Below are 20,684 nucleotides of genomic sequence, written 5' to 3' on the forward strand. Positions count from 1 at the left end.
ATTCCTTTTGGGCTTTGTGGGGGTGTTTATTTGACGTAATATTTCTAACTCTACTTGGATTGAAGTGGGTCTCATAAGAAAGCTTTGTTTGGGTGCTAAGAAAGCGCTGGAAAGGTGAAGGAAAATATAGAATAATAATGTTGCTCCAACAGCCCCCGGAAAACTGAAGCTCTTTGTGTTGATTGGATCTTTGGTTGTCTCCACTCTGATGTTTTCATGGTGGCTTTCACATCCTCAACTGGTTGATGAGAGTGTAGTGGGTTGAGAGGATGAATAAAAATATAAGGTGGCCGCCACTTGACCATGAAAAAAAAAAAAAAAAAAGCTTCCTCTCAATTATTCACATGCATAATGCATGCTTCATGCTCCAACAATTAATTAATTCATAGTACAATAATTATAGATAAATATGCTAAATTAAAAATCTTTGACTCATACATAAGATTTTTTTCAAAAAAATTTTGGATGCATGACACACCATTCCAATTCTAATATTAATTTAACTCAAATAATATCGCGATGATTTACAATAATTTCGTAGAATTGACTTTTTAAATATATTCAAACAATCATAAAATAGAAGAAAGAAAATGAAAAATTTCCCATAATATTATTTCAAATTTTAACATATATCTAACATATCATAAGATACTATTTTATAAAATATCATTAAATTTATGAAATAAAATTATTAACTTAATCTAAATAACTTAATGGATTAAGACTTTTAAATATAGTCAATTATTTTTTAAACATGTCAGGTTACCTCTCAACTAAAATGACTGTAATAATAATAATAAATCAAAATAATTTAACTAATGTATATCGTAAATTTTTTTGATACACCTCTTAAAGAATTGGAAGGCCTAGTATATTGCGATGTGTGATTCAATCGAAATTTTGATTTTACAAATTTAGAATGAGAAATTGTCATCCCATTCAATCCAATTGGGATGCCTCGGTTCTAACATGTCTCTTAAGAGGAGTAACATGAAGCTCATAATTATGGGTGTATTCTATCCTACCAAATAAAAGGGTAATTGATCTATGGTCAATTCCGTAACAAATAAATAGGAATGTTTAGTTGTACCTTGTGAAAAAAAGACTTCTTTCTATTGTTTTTGTGGAATTAACCATTCTCTTTTCTCTTTCTTTTCGAAAGAATTTTTTTTATGTTCAAGTAAACAAATATGTGATGGTTACTAGATTTCCATTGCATATAGGTAAGCTATTTTTTTCAAAAAAATTTCAACTTGTTGGGCTAATTTGATAAAAAAAAAAAAAAATTGAAATTATTAATTCAATTTTTGGTTAAAAAAAAATGGACCTATTTGAAATAAGAGAACCCTAATAAATTACAATTTTTTAGACAAAAAAAAAAAAAATTGAAAGGTAACACTAACTAATATGTCCTTTTTGGAGTATCATTATCTATTTGAAGTATTTTCACTATCCATGATGTTTTAGGTTAGATTATGATATCCTTGACTGAATTATATCATCTATATTTAGTGATTGAGTATGATTTTTGAGAATATATAGAGGTCTAACTTTGCCTTGATTGACCAAATAAATAAGAGTTTTGGTTTAATGTCTAAATCAGTAGTCTTAGGGGTTCCAACTTAAAAGAAAACTAACCACTTATTTCCATTTTAAAATTAGTTAATAAATAATTAAGTATCCATTTATATACATTTTCTTTTTTTTTCTTTTTTGTTTTTAAAATCATAAACTTCCATGTAAAAATAAAACATGATGTACAAAAAAACTATGGATTTATCTTCTTTTTTTTTTTTTTTTTTTATAATCACTTTCAAAAATTTTTAAATTTGAAATATCAAAAAAATATATACTTTAATGTTTTAAAATAATTTTTAAAATTGTTACTTTCGAATATACATAAACCTTCTAGAGTTATTATATTTTATATATAAAAAAAATTACTATTATTTTCTAATTTAAAAATCATAACATATAAAATATATTCAAAGAAAACACTAAGAGTGTGTTTGGAAGTTATTTTTAAAAATATTTTTAAGACAAAAAATTGAAAAATATATTTTGAAAAACATAAAATATGGTGTTTTGGATAATACATTTTAGTTATTTTTTATTATTTTCACTTTTTTATAGGGTTATTTTAAAAAATAATTATACAAATATAAGGCATAATTAAAAATAAAACATTATATATAAAATTCATTGTTAAAATATTTAACAACATATAATTAAAAATATTTCAAATTATCAAACAAAATTTTGTTTTATAAAACATAAAATAATTCTTAAAAACAGTTTTTGAGAATGGTCTAAAAGTACTTCCCAAATGGAACCTATTTCAATGATCCACGTTTCCTTTCCAATTCAAAGATAAATATTACTTTAGGACACTGTAGTTCAAAGATGAAAACAATAACACCACCCTCAAATCTCATGAAAAGCCATCCATGCACAGACTCCTCTCTCTCTCCCTCCCTCTCTCTCTCTCTCTCTCTCTCCCTCTCCCTCTCTCCCTCTCTCCCTCTCTCCCTCTTTTAACAATCTGTCGGTTATGTTCATTGTCTCAAACATGCATTTCATTAAATGTGTAACCGATCCTTGTCCGCCATTCCTGCAAGTTGCTGCAAGTTGCATTTCCCTTTATTTTTCTATGGTTTTTTTTGTCTTCGAACACAAACACACCCATAAACAAACAAAATCATCTTCCTCACCTTCACAACCACTTTGTATAAATGAAGAGCAACCACCTCTTTCTCTCTGGCTATATTAATTTTGTTACAAAAACCCACCAGGAAGAAGCCAATAAACTCAGTTAACTTATGGCATATATACAACCCTTTTCCACAATCCTTTCTGCCTTCCAATAACCTCCCTCTGGTTCTCAACCACTTCATACAAATGAACACGTCTCTACCCAACAATTTTCTTTCCAACTTTCCATCACATTCAAATGAACATCATTGATTAATGTAACTCCATTGATATTTAAACATATCTCACACTTTTTCATTGTTTGTTTCTCTTTCTTTAATCAAGTAAAGAGCCTCCTTCTCATCCACATTAAATTGATTTTCATTTACAAGATAGCATATTAATATATGGTGGTGATATTTAAAGGCATAAGAAAAGTAACCCAAAAAGAAAAAAAAAAAAAATTGAAATCCTATCTCCCTCTAAAGTAGCTTCAACAAATCCAACAATGCCACCAGTAAGGAGAAGATATTGGCCTTTCGATCATCTGGGCAGCTATATATAGATATCTTGATCAAAAGTTGGTGAAATGACTATGTGAAGACTGCACCATATGCAAATCTGTCGTTGTTTGGCATGAGTGCTCGTCGCCCATCATGGCCCTGATGCACATGTAAAGGCCAAGCAAGATGTAGATCAATGAGCTCAAATGCATAATTAAGTACCACATACTTATAGTGGAAAGGTTTGATATATGCAGCCTAAGCTAATCATACAAGTATCCAACACTAATGATTGTGTTATTTGGGTCTTACTCTCGGGGCCGTGATGCCCAAAGGGAGCTGAGGGCTCGTAATCGGCCATAGTACTCGCCAATCACCAAAAAACAACGTGCTGCTTGTCGAACTGTCAGTATCCGACACAATTGGTGAATGGTTTGCTGTCTCAAATTATCAGCCTGCAAATTCAGAATGGAAATGAATTAGTACATGAACGAAATTAAACAAATATTTTCTAGGAGAGACAAAATGCATGTTTTATTAATAAAATGAAACCTAAACCACCATGTAGAAGTTGAAATGGGGCCCTATGGTGCAAGGGCACATGGGCACAATCTCTACACAAAATTTCCAGGGGTTGAATTTAGACAACTTGTCTGTTTCTATGGGATTTGGACTATTCTAATCATAGTTTTATTGACAAAATCATTAAATATTTTATGAAAATTATTTTAAAATTCTTGGTGATTGGTCTAGCAAGGTTTTTAATTCAACAGATATCACTTTCACACCACCTTTTGATAGAAACCTTTAGATGAAAAAACTACATCAAAACCCCAGCATTCAACATCTTGATGGACTTCTTAGCTGCAAAGCAATATATCTTCACCAAAAAATGATTGATTATAAATATACATATACAACAAGCCTAATAAACATCATCCACCGCACACATGGCAACCATGCAGTGGAAAAGATCCATAAAAGAACTCAGTTGTTAAAGTTGACCACCCTAACATGAAGCCCCTCCCAGCTACATGTTCATGGAGCCAGGGGTGGGTCAGTCTCAAATTCACTAGGCTTCTGTGTAATCACACATTTCTTGACTAATTAAAAGCTACCCTTTTCCTTAGGCGGTTGTCGGAAGTCAATTAAAATGTTAAATCAAGATGACATAAGAAGGTGTAAGCTGTGAGTGAGGCGAGGCGTACCATGGACTTGCAGCTCAAAAACAAAACAAACACAAGGAATGGAATGAACACCTGACCCCATTGTTATGTATCAAAGTCTTATCTTGACTTCTTTTCGTGTTAAACAGCAGGTGGGGTTCCATGTCCATGACCAGCTAGCAAATGTGCCAAGTTAGCATGACACCCAATTTGAATACTTACACTTCTGTCATTGAAAATTGAGAACCTTCATATATCTCACCCGATAATGTGGCAACAAAGACCTCTTTTTGACCTAAACATACAAAAAATTTTACACCGAGTGTGAAACTAGGGGAGATGCTTTGAACATCTTGGCCCTGAACCTCTTTTTGACTTTAAAAATCAGGTTTTACACTTGGGTTTATAGCGTGACAATCTTCTTGTGTGGGGAAATTTTTCAAGCTATTGTGAAGAAGTCTAAAGACAACACATATTCTCTCCTTTTCTTTTCCTCTATCTTCAATTATGAGTCCCACCTAGTGGATGATCATGTAGATCTTCTCCCCTTAAAAGGGATGTCTTTACCAATGGAACCAACTCAAGGACTAGCACTTGTCGGGGCTCAAGCTTTCCTTGAAGGTATATATAATTTATGCTCCATCATTCTAAGAGTAAGAATTTGAACCCTAATAGTGTAGCACATTCCACATGAGCCTTCTGTGTATATATTGAATAGGTTTGCTACCAAGGGGACAGGCATGGCAACCCTTACAGGGTGTATCTACATTTGATCATGAATATTAAAAAATGCCACATTGTGTCCTATTAGAACATGTAGTTATTGATATTAGTATTTACCTGGCGAACAAAGCCTTCAAGGTTGGTAAGCTGGCCCAAAGCCATAACCATATGAGCCATATCATCGGCAACCGAGCCGCTGGCAATGGTGTCGATGAGAGATTGTTGGAGCTGCTCCTGACCCTGGGAGAGAGCCTCTTCTGCTTGTTGTGAGGAATGTTGGAGACCATAAATCCCCATAACTTGCTGCTCTGTTAGGGGGTCTAATTGTGCTATTAACATCTGATTAACATCAACAAAATCCATTAATAATGAGTTAGAAATTTAAAAAAAAAGAGTGGCCATGTAAAGGGATGGTGGTTGGAGTTATTACTGTAAACTTAAGTGTCACATGGAACTTCAATTTGGACAAAAAAATTTCCATGTGTTTAGGAGAGACTTGTCAGTGGTTGAAGTATTGACATGAAAAGAAAAGGATGTGCAGAAATGTGGACATCTGATCGCCGAGAAGGATTTTTTGACCCCAAAAGGGTCTCTCATTTAGGGTACTTTAGTCTTTTCAACCAGGTTTTTGTGGTAGTTGAATAACCCAAATGACCATTTCTTTTAGGGGTTGGTACGGGGGCTTGAAAGCCATTAAGGCAAGTTGAGGACATTGACCATTTTACCCTTCACACCACCAAAGTATGGCATTGCTAATTTGCAATGGCAATTTAACTTCACTAAGATTCTAGGAGACGATACACCAGAAAATTCAAACCTTGATGAGATCAGACGGCCGGAAACCGCCCATCCAAAGGAAGCAACGCTCAGCGGGAGTTGTCCACATTCCAGTAATGAGGTGAAAAACATCTGATTTAGCAGCCACTCCCTTAAGTCGAAAAATCTCATCATAGTGAGAGAGATATCCATCAACTATTACCCTAAGATCGCCATCCAACAAATGCGCCTGCAAGCCTGTTCTAAGCTCCGACATGTGCCGGTGATCATCCTCGAGCCATCTTGCATATTCCATATCAAAGATTGCAGCTCCTGCAAGACCAAAATCATAATAATAAAAGCAACAGTGATAACAAGAGTCTATCTTATGAAGAGTCAAGTTGGAAGCTGCCCATTGGACACCACCCTTGTGTCCAAATTGAATACTATATATCTCCTTTGGTGGGCCAAGATGCCTCGACCCGAACAAATAAGGCATACATTTTTTGACACTTGTCATTATACTTCCGAAGAAGGCACCTTGGATTCCAAGTTGGAAAAACCCAAACATCCTTCCTCAGAATTCATCTGGGGGACTCCCTTTGAAAATCTTGGTCATTCAATGGTGTGGGGCATTGAAATTTGATATAAATCTTAGAGAAAATCCAGTTTCATGTTCACAAAAGGCGGCTAAACAAATATGGGGATTGCATGTGGGTTTGCCAAGCTTGACTCAAAAATCAAGTCATCAGGGAATATCCATGTTCACATTGGTCAAAATTGAACTAGAAATTAGCTAATAATTCAAAACCCTAAACTTGAAAATTTTTCTTTTCCAAGACTGCCAACAAAGAATGTGGAAATTGGAAAGTCAGTTGGAAAATAACCCAAATGGAATTCAGATGAGACCATTTCCTCTTGGATTCTCATACAAATAACATCTCCACAAGCTAAGGACATTATGGTAAAATCACAGTATTTTCACTCACCAGGGCTTATAATTCCACCAGCTCCCCCACCACCACCACCTCCTCCTCCTCCTCCCAAGAACAACCCCTACTCAACCAGAAAAAATAATAAATGTTATGATTAAGAAGAATTTTCCTTTGTATGAAATCAAAATAAAAATGGATATTAAACCTGGGATCTGGCTCGTTGAAGGTCTTGTTCAAGCTGAGTGAGCTTAATCCTACTGGATTCTAGCTGCTGCACATACGCCTTCTTTCTCAGCCTACTCTTTCTTGCTGCTTCTCTGTTTTGTGCCAAACGTCTCAGTGTCTGGAAACCAATCCTCAAAACTGTTAACTCAAACGCTAGAGATATTACTGCTACATGTTTATAGATATGGGAAAATTATGTTTGTTGTTAATACTATTTTTCTCATAACCTTGGCATCAAGCGTTTTCTCTGACGTTGATCCAGCTCCTTTCCTCTGCAACATTCCAAATATATAAATATACAAAACAAAGTGTTTGGTGTAACCCAACAAAGGGAAAAGAAAAAAAAAAGACAATGGCTCGGTTCAGTTTTCCATTTTCTTAGAAGCCAAGCAGGTTCATTGTTCTTTCATTATGCTGAGTGTTCATGGCAGAAAAGAAGGAAGCAGCAGCAGCAGAAGAAGAAGAAGAAGAAGAGGTGAAGTGTCTCTGATGAGATCGTATGACTTTCAACAACAAATAATAATGATTAGGGAGCTCAGCTCACAGTCTGATAGGTTCTACTGAGCTGAGGAAGCATTTCTGATGCTGTGATGCTGATGGGAGTACTGTTGTTGAAACAGTTAATGATGAAGAAGAAACAGGCAGGAGTGAAAATCATTATTATCTGCCATTCTTGGTTGTTTTGTGACATGGGTCCCTAATTCCAAAGATAGATTAAGGGCTAAAAACAATAGATTCTTTTATAGAGAAAGAGAGGGGGAGGCCATTGCTATTATTATTATTATTATTATAAGAAACAGTGCTTATACTGTAAAGATTCTCCTGCTTGCTTTTTTTTCTGAGTACATGTCTCACTCATTTCATGTCAGACAACAAGCAGAAAATCATTCAGAAATCAGAAGAATTCGGCTTTTGTTTGATTTTCTGAGAGTTGTTGGGATCTGTGCAATTGTGTTTGTGGAGAGAGAGAGAGAGATGAAAGCATGGATAATAATGATAAAAGATGCCACCTTTTCCTGAGTTTTTGGGATATGGTAAGAGAAGAAGGGGAGATATTAGAAAATTTAGAACAGTAGTTTTGGTTTGAGAATTGAGAACCTTTTCCGGGGGTGGTTTAGAAGCAGCTGGTTGAGATTCTGATGGTCCTGCTAATCTAGAAGTATCACTTGCCATCTCTAACTGCTGTTGATGTTGAAACTGCAGATGCTTCTGATCAAAAGCCTGGTGATCAGACGTTGGCTTTATACTGATAGGAGATTCCGGTTCCAACTGGGCCTCAGCTCTACTTGAAAGAGTGTTCACTGCTGATCCTGAGTCAGTGCTCTCTCCTCCTGACTTTGAACTTCCCTGAGTTGAAAACGGAAACAAAAGCCCACCAAAATTTTCAAATGGGTATTAAAAACACCTTAAGAATAGCCTTACTTTTCAAGTGGGGTATGTCCCCAAGGATCATCTAAAAGATCATCAAAAGAGAGAATGATGTCTTTTGAAATGGGTATTGAAGAAACTGTGATGAAAAGTAGCACCAGTAGAAGAGAAGGAAAGTTGTAGAGACCAGAGAGGATGTTGCAGTATTAAGGTTATTAATGAAAAAGAAATGGTCAAAGATGGAGAAAACTACTCTTTGGGTTTGCTGGAATCTCATTGGCCATGAAGGGAACATTTCCAGAGTAGCTGCAGGCCTGGCTGTGAATAAAGCTGCAAGAATCACAAAAGCAAAATCTCTGAGTATCAGGCAAAATAAAAGACTCCCCCAAGATTTTCAAAATATCAAAAGGGAGAGGAACCTAATCCCCTTTTCTGCAGTTATGGAGTCAGTAAATCATGCTGGGCAGGTCAGGTTTCTAAGTTTGTAGCCTCACGTTATTCAAGTCTCTTGTCTCAGAATGATTACAGTGTTGGAAATGGTAACCCCCTACTGTGCCTCACTGTAGACATATTCAAACACCTCTCTCCCTCTCTCCCACCCCCCCCCCCCCCTCTCTCTCTCTCTCTCTCTCTCTCTCTCTCTCTGAGAGTTGGTTATACCTATCAAACGTCATCAAAGGGAGAAATGAGATACATGGAGAGGGAGAGAGAAGCATACAAGTTTTAGCTTCATCATTTCTAATCTTAACACCTTGCAGCACAATTGCTTCTTCCAGCTCCCCAAAATCAAAGGCAGATCCTTCTTGATTGCTGGGAAAATTCAAAAAGGAAAAACAAAAGAAACCATGATAATCTATGTCAGAACTTACCCAGAGAAGAAAATAAGCAACATGTAGCAATTACCCAGAAAATTCTGTATTATGCGGAGAAAATGAGAAGATTAGCAAGGATTTTGGGTTACCGTACATGAAAGTTGCAGCAGGAGGGCTGATGCCATGAAGAACTGCATATGGAAGATGGTGGTTTGAAGGTGCTGAGCCTGATAAATTAGTCTCTCCAACCCTATGAGTCGCCATGCAAGGCCTCTTCAGACTATTCTCTCATCTTTCTCCAACAAGCAGCACAAAGGTGAATGAAATCATGTTTGGGACTAAAAGAGAACTTAAGGCAAACAAACAATGATTATTCTAATGAGAAAAACAGAGGTGTGGGGAGCTTTTTCCACCTGTTTACCTCAGTTTTCTTTGGAATTCTTGGAGAAGTACTCTTTGAAGCAAAGCCCAACAGAGTGAAAGAAAGGAAAGATGAAAGCTTTCTTGTCAAAAAGTATATCTAAGTAGCACGCACAAGAGGGTCCAGTCTTTCCTTTGGATATATATCTCCTAGCACCTTTTGATCTCTCATGGGGTCTTTTTATCTCTTTCTTCTTCTTTCTCTCCTTCTCTCCTGCTCTTCTCTAAGAAGTAACACCCTGATTGATTATTCAGTTTGGGTTGCTTTTATGTCTCTTTGGCCTTTGTGGTGTAAATATTATCAGATTTGAAACTCAACCGATGGTACAGAAAATCTTGTCCTTGCAAAATTCTTTCAGGCCATCTGGGCTGTGTGGGGTTTTGTTGCAGTTAAACATAAATATATATAAATAAACCAAATAAATTTTGGGGGAAGAAAGGTGGGGTCTTTAGCAGGAACCCACTAGAATCACTGACTCGGTGACTCCTACTCCACTCTCTCTCTCTTCTAACCGCCTGTGCTTTCTCATTGGCCCTTTTATGGGCAGCTCTTCAGGGTTGCAAGTACCCACACAAGGGCAAATAAACAAATAAATTCAACATTGAATATCAGATAAGACAAGGTTTCCTTTCACAAAAGAGAGGTTAAAAGAAGAGGCTGAAAAAAAAGAAAGGGGAATTTAAAGGGAGGTTTTTTCTTCTTCTTTTTTATGCATCAAAGGGTGATTTGAGTTTTTTGACAACCAAGGGCCCTTGAGGGAGAGAGATTTATTTAAATTCTTTTTTTTTTGAAGTTTTGCTCATACCATTTCAACCAAAACATTAGAATAATGATCCATAAGCAATACCCACTTGTATTTTAAATTTTTAATCCATGCCATATAGATGGATTTGTTTGGTATTATCCCCTTTGTTGATGGGTCAACATCCATTCCCTGTCATTACCTAAAACCATGGCACATCAAGATTCCTTTCTATTAATAGAAATTCTTTTTTCCTCTGAGTTCTCTCGGTACAGATGTTCATGGCAAAATGGATTTCAAAATGCCCCACGTTAGGGCCCTTATTCCTGCATTAGTCGTGGTAGTTTCTTTAGAGGAACAAAATAAAATAAAAAACCCAAAAAAAGAGGAAAAATCAAGCCCTAATGAGAAAATTCTGTTCCCATACTGGGCAAGGGTTTTAGATATCCATGGCCTGCATTATTGAGTGAGTGAGAGAGAGAGAGAGAGAGGGAGGGGGGGTTCATGTCATGGACCCATGACCTCTCCCACATATTATATATGTTGTGTTCATATCCTACCTTTTGTAGGCAATATAACCTCTACCCATTATTCCTTTTTGCGTACCAATGATTGGCCCAAAAGGGGTTTGTTTCATATAGAAAGGGTTTCCAAGGAGTAGGTAAAAATGCGTATTCAAGTCCATATGCCCAATGTTCCCAATCACCCTCACCCTCATAGTCACAGCATGTTATCTACTTAATATGGAAGATTTTTCCCTCACTCTTAACATTTCCATTGCTTCTCCATCTGTAGAAAGGTGATTGGTCATCATCATATCCAAAATATTAATTATTCCTTTTCTGATTTTGTTAAACCATATACTAACTCATTGCTTGTCACTTAAGCATACAACTAAACTGGCATTATTGTATTAGCTTTCTTGTATCATATTCTACCAGTCCAACTTCCATTTTTATACTAAGATTGTGACCAAGTCTGTAGATTATCTGGGTTCAACCTTCGAAGATGATCACAGATATGAAGCCGGGGTTGCCATGAAGAGAAACAGATGATAAGTTGTTGAAAGTGGAGCATCATGCCTCTTATTTCCCATTACTTCCAAAAGAGCTTGCTGGCCAATGATTAGCACTGGGCCAACATGTCATAATGGGAGAGGATAATCAACCAAAACTTCACAAAAATTTAATGATTTGTATTCTTGCCTAATTATTTTGCATACCATTAAATTAATCAATAATAAAGTCATTCCAAAATCAACCATAATAGGAATATGTTCTGTGGGGAAATTAGATTCCCAATTCCAAATTCAATCCAACATTCTGTATCTCCCTGTTCTGACTTGGACCCATTACTGTGAAACCTCTGTTTCATTATTCAAAATTGGTGGTTATAAAAGGTTGAATAGTTTCCTAGTCAACTAAACAAGAAAGGCAGGTCCAAACCCCTTTTAATCATATGTAGAGTACAACCTTAAAAAAAGAAAGGACATGTATTTTGAGTTCATGCACCACAGATTGATTTCTTAATTTGGGGAGGTATTAAAATTTCAATGACTTTCTACGTTCTTCTTTCTCTTTGCATGCTCTTTCTTCTCCCCTTTGGAGAGAATATCTCTATGGGCCTACCTAAAGTTTTTAGCAGAGTACAAAATTGTTAGTAGAATGCCCTTGTGGGAGGTCAATGTAAATAACAGGGGGAGCGAATCCAGAAAAGAGAAAACATGATACATTACATAATCAACAAACAATCAACTAAGCCCTGTATAAAAGATAGACCGAATGCAAGCAAGCAGTTGCTACCAGTTAAAAGTTGGATCAAATGGTTGAAAAACTTCCCAGATAATGCATGTAAGTCCTTCCATCACGGCAATAACATAGTTAAAACAGAAATTCCATTCGGTACTGTGAAACTCGAAATCTTTTAACAACCCTGTAAACAACTCATACAAGTTAAACGAGAATGAACCATTGGCATGCTTAGTCCTATCAACACTGTTTGTGTTATTAAAGTTAACACAGTGCCTAAAGAGGCCATAAAACTTAAACAGATCAAGGTAAGCATTAGTTCCAGAGTTATAATTGAAATTCTGGCTACATGAGCAATAAACGATTATCTCAGCTATGAAGCTGTAATGGCTAAGGGTTGCTATAGAAATAGAAATGTATTAGCAGTCACTGCCAGTTGCTAGAGATGCATCTAGCTTTGGCTGAGTAAAGCATTGGTACTCACTTCTCATCATGGGACCAACTGCAGAAACTCAATTTTGTTCTCAGGTCTCTTAAATGCCAGCAAACTTTCTCTGGTTTCTAAAGAAAGCATAGTGTGCTCACTTACTGTTGGCACAGGTACTGCTACTGGTGGCACCCTGAGTTGATGAGTGTCAACAAAGCCGGTATCCTACTTAGTCGGGGTAAACCATATGTATTTTCTGTGAGCTTTCATTGTTGTCATCTTCATCCAAAGGTTGTAGCTAGCCTAATCAGAGAACATATGTCTGCCCTCATCCCTGCCTCATGCTCTCCAAAAATTCTACCATAAACATTTTGCTTTGGTTTTGCATTTAGATAGTAATAGATGCAATTAAAATAGCGCAAGGACTAAAATGCCAATTCATCCAAATTCTGCACTATGATGGAAAATTTTGCTTTTTTCACAGAAATATTATAGAATATAGTGCAACTTATACCTTCCAGAACTGTCTTAATGAGAAAGGCTCCACATCCAAGAAAAAACATTCAGAGGGTAGGTAGCTATAGAAAACTATATAGAACAAGCAACTTACTTGCACAGCTACTTCTTGTTTTCATGTTTCCCATCTCTATTCTTCACTAGTAACTTTAACCCTCAAACATCTTTGTGATTCTCAAGATAGATCACGGCTGATTAGGGACAATAGTTCTTGTTTGTTTCCAAACAGAGAATCTTCAGCTTTGAGAAGAGGATCAAATCCAATTAATTGTCATTCTGGTTGTATCACACGGCCAAGAAAAATTCTTGTTTGTTTTTTATAAGAGTACCTCCAGTAATAATGAGATGAGGAAATCCAAGATATTGTAATTCTGATCATGTCAGAGGAACAGAATTTAAACAGTAAAAACTACTGATATTTTCCGAGATAAGAGAAATTAATCAGCAGTAACGAGATTGTTAAAAAGTAAGATAGTAAGTTCCACTAAAAGACATCCAATGCTGAGCAGTTTTTTTAATAGGCAATTTTTTTGTTCACTGAATTCTACTTTGTTCAATCCCTTACCAAGCCTTTGCCACCTGAACCAGACCACAGGAGCAAGACTTTTCTTTGCATGAAGCTGGCTTGAGCTATTGACTGTGGAAGTTGTCTGCAGGAGAGAGAGCTTCACTCATGGTAACTATGATAATAACAGTCCAATTCAATTAGGCACCATATTCCTTCCCAATGTTCACAGGCAAGCAATTTCTAATTTAAGCAAATGGGTTACCATGGCCAAAATCTACCTGTATACTTTAAATACAACTGACACAGCTAGAGGAAAAGAAAATTTACCCAAAAAAAAAAAAGTTGAAAGGATAAAATGGTATCTTAAAATTGTAAGCCTGGTAAATATGCAAACCCTATACGGGTACCCACACTACGGAAGATTATCCAAAGACACAGGAATAGCAAATGGGATCAAATAGAGTTCATTTTCATATGATATCCTCACAATTAGGGTGTAGGGCTGAAATAGAGCTGCAAGCTTTAAGATAAACATATAACTAAGACTACAGGAAATAGCACTGTCATGTCAACAGAACAAAGAGATTGACACTTCACCAATAACAGATTCTATGATCGACCATAATGACAGAAAGTACTTCCTTCTTTTTATTTATTATTTATTTATTTTACAATCATGGTAGTTGCTTTTTAAAAAAATAATCTTTATTTTCCTGTCCCATGCTTCATATTATGCAGATATACCAATTTCCTAGACACTATCATCAGAATATGTGAGATAACTCCTCTTCAACTTGCTTTTTCCATTATTTCAATCTCCATGTGTCAAGTTGCATATAGAAAAGAAATTTTCTAAGAGGACAGACACCACCAACCAAAATTCCTATGACCAATTAGATTTTAAAACTTCCATTGGTGGCATAAAAAGTGATGTAATGAAGATCAGACACACAGTGACAAGGATGACAATCTGGATTAATTCACAACGAAAAAAGAATAAGAAAGAAAGAAAGAAAGAAAGAAAGACCCCTAAGAAGGAATGTAAATACCATTCCTTCAACACATGTAGCTTTTGCTAAAACTTCTAACCCAATCACATCATGCCTGAACCAAAACCCAAAAATGTACACTAAGTTGAGGCTCTCAGAATCCTTTTCTACCTCTATAAATCCTTCAAACAGCTCCTACCAGAAGCATGAAAAACTAGAAAATTTTAGGCTTCTTGGTATTGGTGGTAATTGACAATTGAAAAAGTACATGAACATTGTCATGAAAAGAACTTTGGAAGGAAAGAAATAGTAGGGCGTTTGGCAATGAGGGGCAGTCAATTCAAGGGTTGAAATTCTCCTTTGTTTGTAATCTTTGGGCTTGGTGCAATCTATACATGGTTCCTCGTCCTCTTTCCTTTGTAGACTTTGTGGAGTGGTTGGGTTCTAGCTAAGGGGGTTGTAGTTGGTGTCCCTCTTTGTTTTTGTGTTGCCTTGAGGTGTTTCTTTGTATGCATCCTGTGTACTTTGGAACGCTTTTCTGGCATTACCTTTTATAAATTGATTCTGATTACCTATCCAAAAAAAAAAAAAACTCTTCCACTTATGATACACCAATCCTTTGGATTTATATAGGTGCATGACTCCTATAAACTTGTAAAAGAATAGAAACCAACATCCCATTATCTCAATTTGGATATAGTCAGTATCAAACTATTCCTAACAATTCAAACAAAATTTTAATGTAGTTAAAATTTGGGTTGGGGTGGGACCCATGGGAATGTCCAAATGCAAGAGGAGACCTCTCTAACCCCATTGATCCTACCCAAAGAGAAGTTGAGTGCTACACAATAAGTCATAAATCATCGACTCCTAGGACCAAATATTTTTTACCCAAAATCATGTGTTAGTTGCACTTAAAATCAACATTGAGAAAGCCTGGATAATGAATCTTCCTGTGGAACATATCTGAGTTAGCTTTAGTTTTTCCAGGAAGGGCCTTCTCTTGTAAATAGACATCATTGTATTAACCAATTTGACCTGGATATTGATAAACTAAACTATTCATGACTTAGATTCTCAAAACACTAATATTATTTATACCAATCATCTGGACTCACCCCTCTCAAATAGAGAGCAAAAGCCCACCAAATCTTTTAGATTGGCAACAATGCTGCTACTCCCAAGGAAAATAATGGCTCAAGAAGTAACGCTCGAAATTTGGTGTACTTGGGATTTGATGTTGACCTCAAAAGAATGCCCAAGGTTGTTAGCTTGGGATTTGTTGTGACTCAAATCACATAAAGAGGATTAATTTCACCTCACTAGCAGCCTATTGATTTCCAAATAAGATGACTAAGCTTTTATATATAGCATGCGGTTTCAAATCCACCTCAAGCCTTCAAGTCTCAAGGAGCATTATGTTGTGGGAGGGATTTGTTAGGTTGACAACACTACTTCCAGGAAAATGATGGCTCAAGAAGTATGGTCCAAGATTTGATGCACTTGGGATTTGATGTTGCCCCCGAAAGTATGCCCAAAGTTGTTGGCTTGGGATTCAAAGTGACTTGAACTAAATAAAGACAATTAGTTCAACCTCACTAGGAGCCAATTGATTTTCAAATGAGATGTCTAATGCCTTATGCATGAAAAAGTCCAACATAGGATACAAGTCATGACATCACATCATATTGTATAAGTGTTCATAAAAATTTGAAATTAAAAAAGAAAATTACCAACCACCTCAATTTGATAATCATGCAAATGAGAGGATATTGACTAGGTTAGTTCCCCCATCTTGCATGTTAATTGGGTAAACACCTTCTTGATTCCATTTAAGGTCTATCTAGTTTCCACCACACATGAAGACCCAGCTGTCTTCCCAAAATGCAATTCAGTTCCAATTACTCTTGGTGACTTCAATGTAACTACATGAATAAAGACTGCCTTATAAGGACATCAACTACCGCAAAGATTTTTTATGACCAAAAGTGTGGCACCTAATTTACAGAAGTGACATTTAATTCAGCAGTTTTTAAATGTACTCTTTCAAAAAGAAACACCAGCTGTCATGCACCCCAAGGTATAAAACCTCCCCCTACCCCTGCATTTGGGCTTTAAAATATGACTTACCAACTTTCATTTTTTCCTTGATTCATTAAGGTATAAGAGCAATGACTGAATTTACACAAGAAGCACAACTCTGCTTTCTATCTAAAGGTCAAAAGTTGACTAATAGAGAACTGCAATGATCAATACTGCAATCAAATTCATTCAAGCAGAAACTTACTAGAGCTGTTGCTGTTATCATATTCCACCACCCAAAGAAAATGTTGGCTCTGCTCCACCTTTGCTAAACCTAATTACAATTACCAAAACTTCATACATGCTTTGTTGATGGCCACCATGTAAGTTTGAATGCTCTTTCATCATCCAATCTCAACTGGATGACACTTCCCTTACGTGTACCCTGCCAAAAGTAGAGCACACATCTAGCAATCCATATAAACTAAAGCTTTGTTTTGTTCACAAAGTAGCAAATCCCAAACATTCATCCTCACTATTATCAAGTATTTTTATATCTTTTCTACTCTTGAACTAAGTGCAAACTCATTTCCTGAGCAACTAAAAGACATTTTTGGCTTAGGTTCACATTCCAACCAAGTAACTCAAAGAAAAAACTAAGAATCTCGCATCAACACTCCAAAAATGTATTAGCTGATTAAATGATGGATCCAAGATAAAATTTCTAGATTGGGTAAAATAAATAATAGCATTCTAGTAGGGTTGCACTAGCAGAATACCAAATAAAGTGAGAAAATAAAACCACATTATTTCCAAGTCAGGGTAGCATATACCAAAGCAAATGAAAAATCAAAACCACATTTAGCAAGACAGATATAAAGGGCCTTTGTCAACACCTCAAGATCAAATACCTCAACATACCCATGATAAGAAATCAGAAATTTTTAATAGATCAGAAAACAATGTTTTGACATTATCAAAGGGAAAATATGAAAAGAAAACCACAATAAATATAAAAGATGGGGAGAGAGAATGTAATAAAGCTAGTAAAACAAAAAGGACAAAAAATAGAAAAGGAAACATGCAACCAATAACCCAATGAAAAGAAATTTATAGGACAAAAAAGGCTCCTCAAGCTCTACATGGAGTAAATTTTACCTGCCTAAGTCCTTGTACAATTTATACTGAACCAAAACTTTAATTTTCAACAAGACATTTCATACAGTTTCTACTCATAGTAGAACTGAACCTCTACGTGCATATATTTCCTCATAAGCTGTACAATCGATGATGTAAAGTTGCCCAACATCTGGTATTCTTCATGGGTTTTGATCTCCGAAATAACTTCATGAATGACCAACTTCCTAAGATTTGGGCATCGTTGAAGTAACCCCTCAGCCCAATCTAAGAAGAGCTCATTGATATCAGTCCATCCAAGCTCCATCTCAATCACATTCTCCAAATGAGAAGAGCCCTGTAAACCATAATGAAGCACTCTATCTCTTAAGTCATAGCGCAAAGAAAGATAGCTTAGCTGTGGGAAGCAAACAGCAATTGTTTCCAAATCCAAAATCTCATCCTCGTCGTCAAAGAACACATCCCAAAGCCGTAACCTTCTCAATTTTGATGATCTTAATATCATCTTGTAGAACTTTGGCCAAATGATTGTAAAGTTGTTGATATCTACAACCTCAAGATTTTCAAGACTCTCACCAATATCAAAGTGTATAAAACTAACATCATCAATCTTGTACTGCTTCAAAGTACCCTTACCAACCAGTTCAAAGAGCTCAAGGACGCAATCTTTCAAATGCAAATGCTCAAGACCATCAGCCTCCAATATGAACTTGTCCAAACTGATTTCTTCAACATAAATACTCTTTAATGTGGGACTGCGCAGTTCAACCGCAACCTGTGTATCTGACATTGCTATCTCTAGATTGACAAGGTCCAAAATCTCAATTTTTGGGCAGGCAGTGAGCAAAAGACTCATATCCAAAGCCGAAATACTGACAGAACTCAGAGATAGGGATTTCAGGCAAGAGAATCTCTGGTAATTGGGTTCAACCCCCATGATCAAATTATGGGCCAAGAACAACGTTTCAAGCTTCTGCCTCCCACATATTTCAAGAATATTGACATTCGGTGTAGTTCGAACATTATACCACAAGCTGCGCAAAGTCTCCCTGGTATACATAAGCCAAGCAATAACCATGGAAGCCGAAAACTCATCAACCTCGTCCATTAAAATTGATAGACCCTGTAACCCCGTGGTTTGGAATATTGTTTCAGTTATAAGGATTTCTAATTGACTGGTAGTGAGATCATGGTACAAGGGCCAATCTTTTGAATTGAATGAAAGAGTGTGAAGGTGATAGCAGAAGGCTTCTCGCCATTTCCGACAAGTTGCAGAGGCTATTACAATATCTCGGGCCGCTCCAAGCCGGGAAAGTATGTTCCCTATGACTTCAACAGGAAGGTGCTCCATACCCAGGAAAAAAAAGCAAAGAATCTCAAATCCACCACCTGATTTTTCCAGAAAACATCAATTTATTCGAAACCTGGTTCAATATGAACCTTGGGAACCATTTAACTGCATTCAAGAACAAAGCATTGAAAAAACAAAAAATTGATCCATAGAGATTCACTAGGACCGACAAATAGAAACAATAAAACATGGGAAGAAACGCAAGGGGCAAACTATATCTGGGTTTTGAATAGCATATTGTTTGAGCAGTTTCGACCCAATGAAGATCCATAAGATATCTACGAAATCCATGAAAAAGCAAAACGCAAACTGATACAACTGGGCACTTAGTGGACAGAATCGTCTCGCAATATAGCATCAACAATTGAAAAAAAAAATCAACCAACCCAGTTATGAGAGTTCAGTTATGGACAAGAAATTGAAATCTCCGACACTTAAAAGCTGAAAAAACGAAAACCCAAATTCACCCTATAAGGAAAACACACATTAAACTCAAAATTAAGCATCTGGATGTTGAAGAAAAACCGAAAAACTACAACTCACGTAAGATAAACAAACATAGACCCACCAATCCAGTTCTGACAGGTGATACTCTAACGAGAAAAACGTGAGATTGAAACATACCCAATAGAGAGAAGTACCAAAAAGACGAACTCAGAAGTCAGACTAAAACAACGTCGTGGTGGATCAAGCTCTCAGAGTACAACACTCCGCATAGAAATGAGAGAACAGGAAAATAAAAAATAAAAAGAAAGGGCAAAAAGCTTAATCCAATGCGTTACTTACGGACACAGATCCGCCACCCCTGATGTCATTTCATCAAACTCTAGGGGTATATTGGTACTTTGAGATCAAAACGCTGCGCTTTGGATGCTATTTTTCACGTGACCTAAATTAAGGAAAATTGTATTTTAAACCCAAAAATTAAGCTGACGATATAAAATATAAAAAGGCTAATATACCATTTAAAACTATTTTTCTATTATAATGTTTAACAAAATTTTTTATCTTAATTTTTTATTAACAATTATTCTGAAAATTTATTATTTTTAGAAAACTAATTTTTTTTTAAAAATGTCATTTTAAAAAAATAAATTAGACATATTTTTAATTATTTTTTATATACATAATTTTAAATATATATATTTTCCAAGATGTTTGATTTTTAAATAATAATAATAATAATTTATTTTTATTTGTTTAGAAAATGGTGTATTTTTTTCCAAATCACTAAATTATATTAAATTTTATTGAGGTATACAAAATGAATAAAATTTAAATTAATGTTTTTCTTCTTTTTTTTTCATACTGAGCAAAGGTCATTTATGAAAATATAAAAATTTATATATTTATTATCAATTTTCACACTTTCTCTAGGTGGTGTTTGTTTTTTTGGCTTTTTTCTGAAAGTAATTTAGTTTTAGAATTTAGGTTTTTGTTTTTCTACTTTTTTATGACTTATTATAAACTTTTTACTAAATAAAAAAAGCCAAAATATGTAGCTTTTTCTAAATAGAAAAAATAACATATTGATTTTTTTTTTACTTTTTAATACTTAATATAAATAAAATACTACAAAAACAAACAACCTAATATTTAACATTATTAAGCATTAAGGATTTATTTAGAATTAAGTAAAAAAAC

General features: G+C 35.5%; 2 protein-coding genes across 6 annotated transcripts; both read right to left on the reverse strand.

The window, feature by feature from the left end:
- Positions 1-2,940: 2,940 nt before the first annotated feature.
- LOC100258619 (transcription factor TGA9) lies at positions 2,941-10,344 on the reverse strand. Of its 3 annotated transcripts, XM_002276031.4 has the most exons (12): positions 9,601-10,343; positions 9,334-9,471; positions 9,086-9,177; positions 8,621-8,697; positions 8,098-8,346; positions 7,227-7,271; positions 6,980-7,117; positions 6,829-6,895; positions 5,901-6,172; positions 5,201-5,422; positions 3,507-3,649; positions 2,941-3,353 (listed from the first exon to the last, which is right to left on the reverse strand). In XM_002276031.4, the coding sequence occupies exons 2-12, from the start codon at positions 9,441-9,443 to the stop codon at positions 3,266-3,268; spliced, it is 1,503 nt and encodes a 500-aa protein (XP_002276067.2). In that variant the 5' UTR covers positions 9,444-9,471; positions 9,601-10,343; the 3' UTR covers positions 2,941-3,265. The 3 variants fall into 3 exon arrangements, with proteins under 3 accessions (XP_002276067.2, XP_019076297.1, XP_019076298.1); XM_019220752.2 differs by having other exon boundaries at positions 9,334-10,344; XM_019220753.2 differs by lacking the exons at positions 9,086-9,177; positions 9,334-9,471; positions 9,601-10,343 and adding an exon at positions 8,862-8,880.
- Positions 10,345-16,771: 6,427 nt separating this feature from the next.
- LOC100263770 (F-box/LRR-repeat protein At1g67190) lies at positions 16,772-19,802 on the reverse strand. Of its 3 annotated transcripts, none has more exons than XR_009465918.1 (3): positions 19,665-19,799; positions 17,711-19,078; positions 16,772-16,997 (listed from the first exon to the last, which is right to left on the reverse strand). XR_009465918.1 is itself a non-coding variant. In XM_059737659.1 (2 exons), the coding sequence occupies exon 2, from the start codon at positions 19,038-19,040 to the stop codon at positions 17,781-17,783; it is 1,260 nt and encodes a 419-aa protein (XP_059593642.1). In that variant the 5' UTR covers positions 19,041-19,078; positions 19,665-19,802; the 3' UTR covers positions 17,644-17,780. The 3 variants fall into 3 exon arrangements, 1 of the variants encoding a protein (XP_059593642.1); XR_009465917.1 differs by having other exon boundaries at positions 17,711-19,145; XM_059737659.1 differs by lacking the exon at positions 16,772-16,997 and having other exon boundaries at positions 17,644-19,078; positions 19,665-19,802.
- Between the last annotated feature and the right edge of the window lie 882 nt (positions 19,803-20,684).

The sequence above is a fragment of the Vitis vinifera genome, chromosome 6, assembly GCF_030704535.1.
Source record: "Vitis vinifera cultivar Pinot Noir 40024 chromosome 6, ASM3070453v1".
NCBI classification, from domain to species: domain Eukaryota; kingdom Viridiplantae; phylum Streptophyta; class Magnoliopsida; order Vitales; family Vitaceae; genus Vitis; species Vitis vinifera.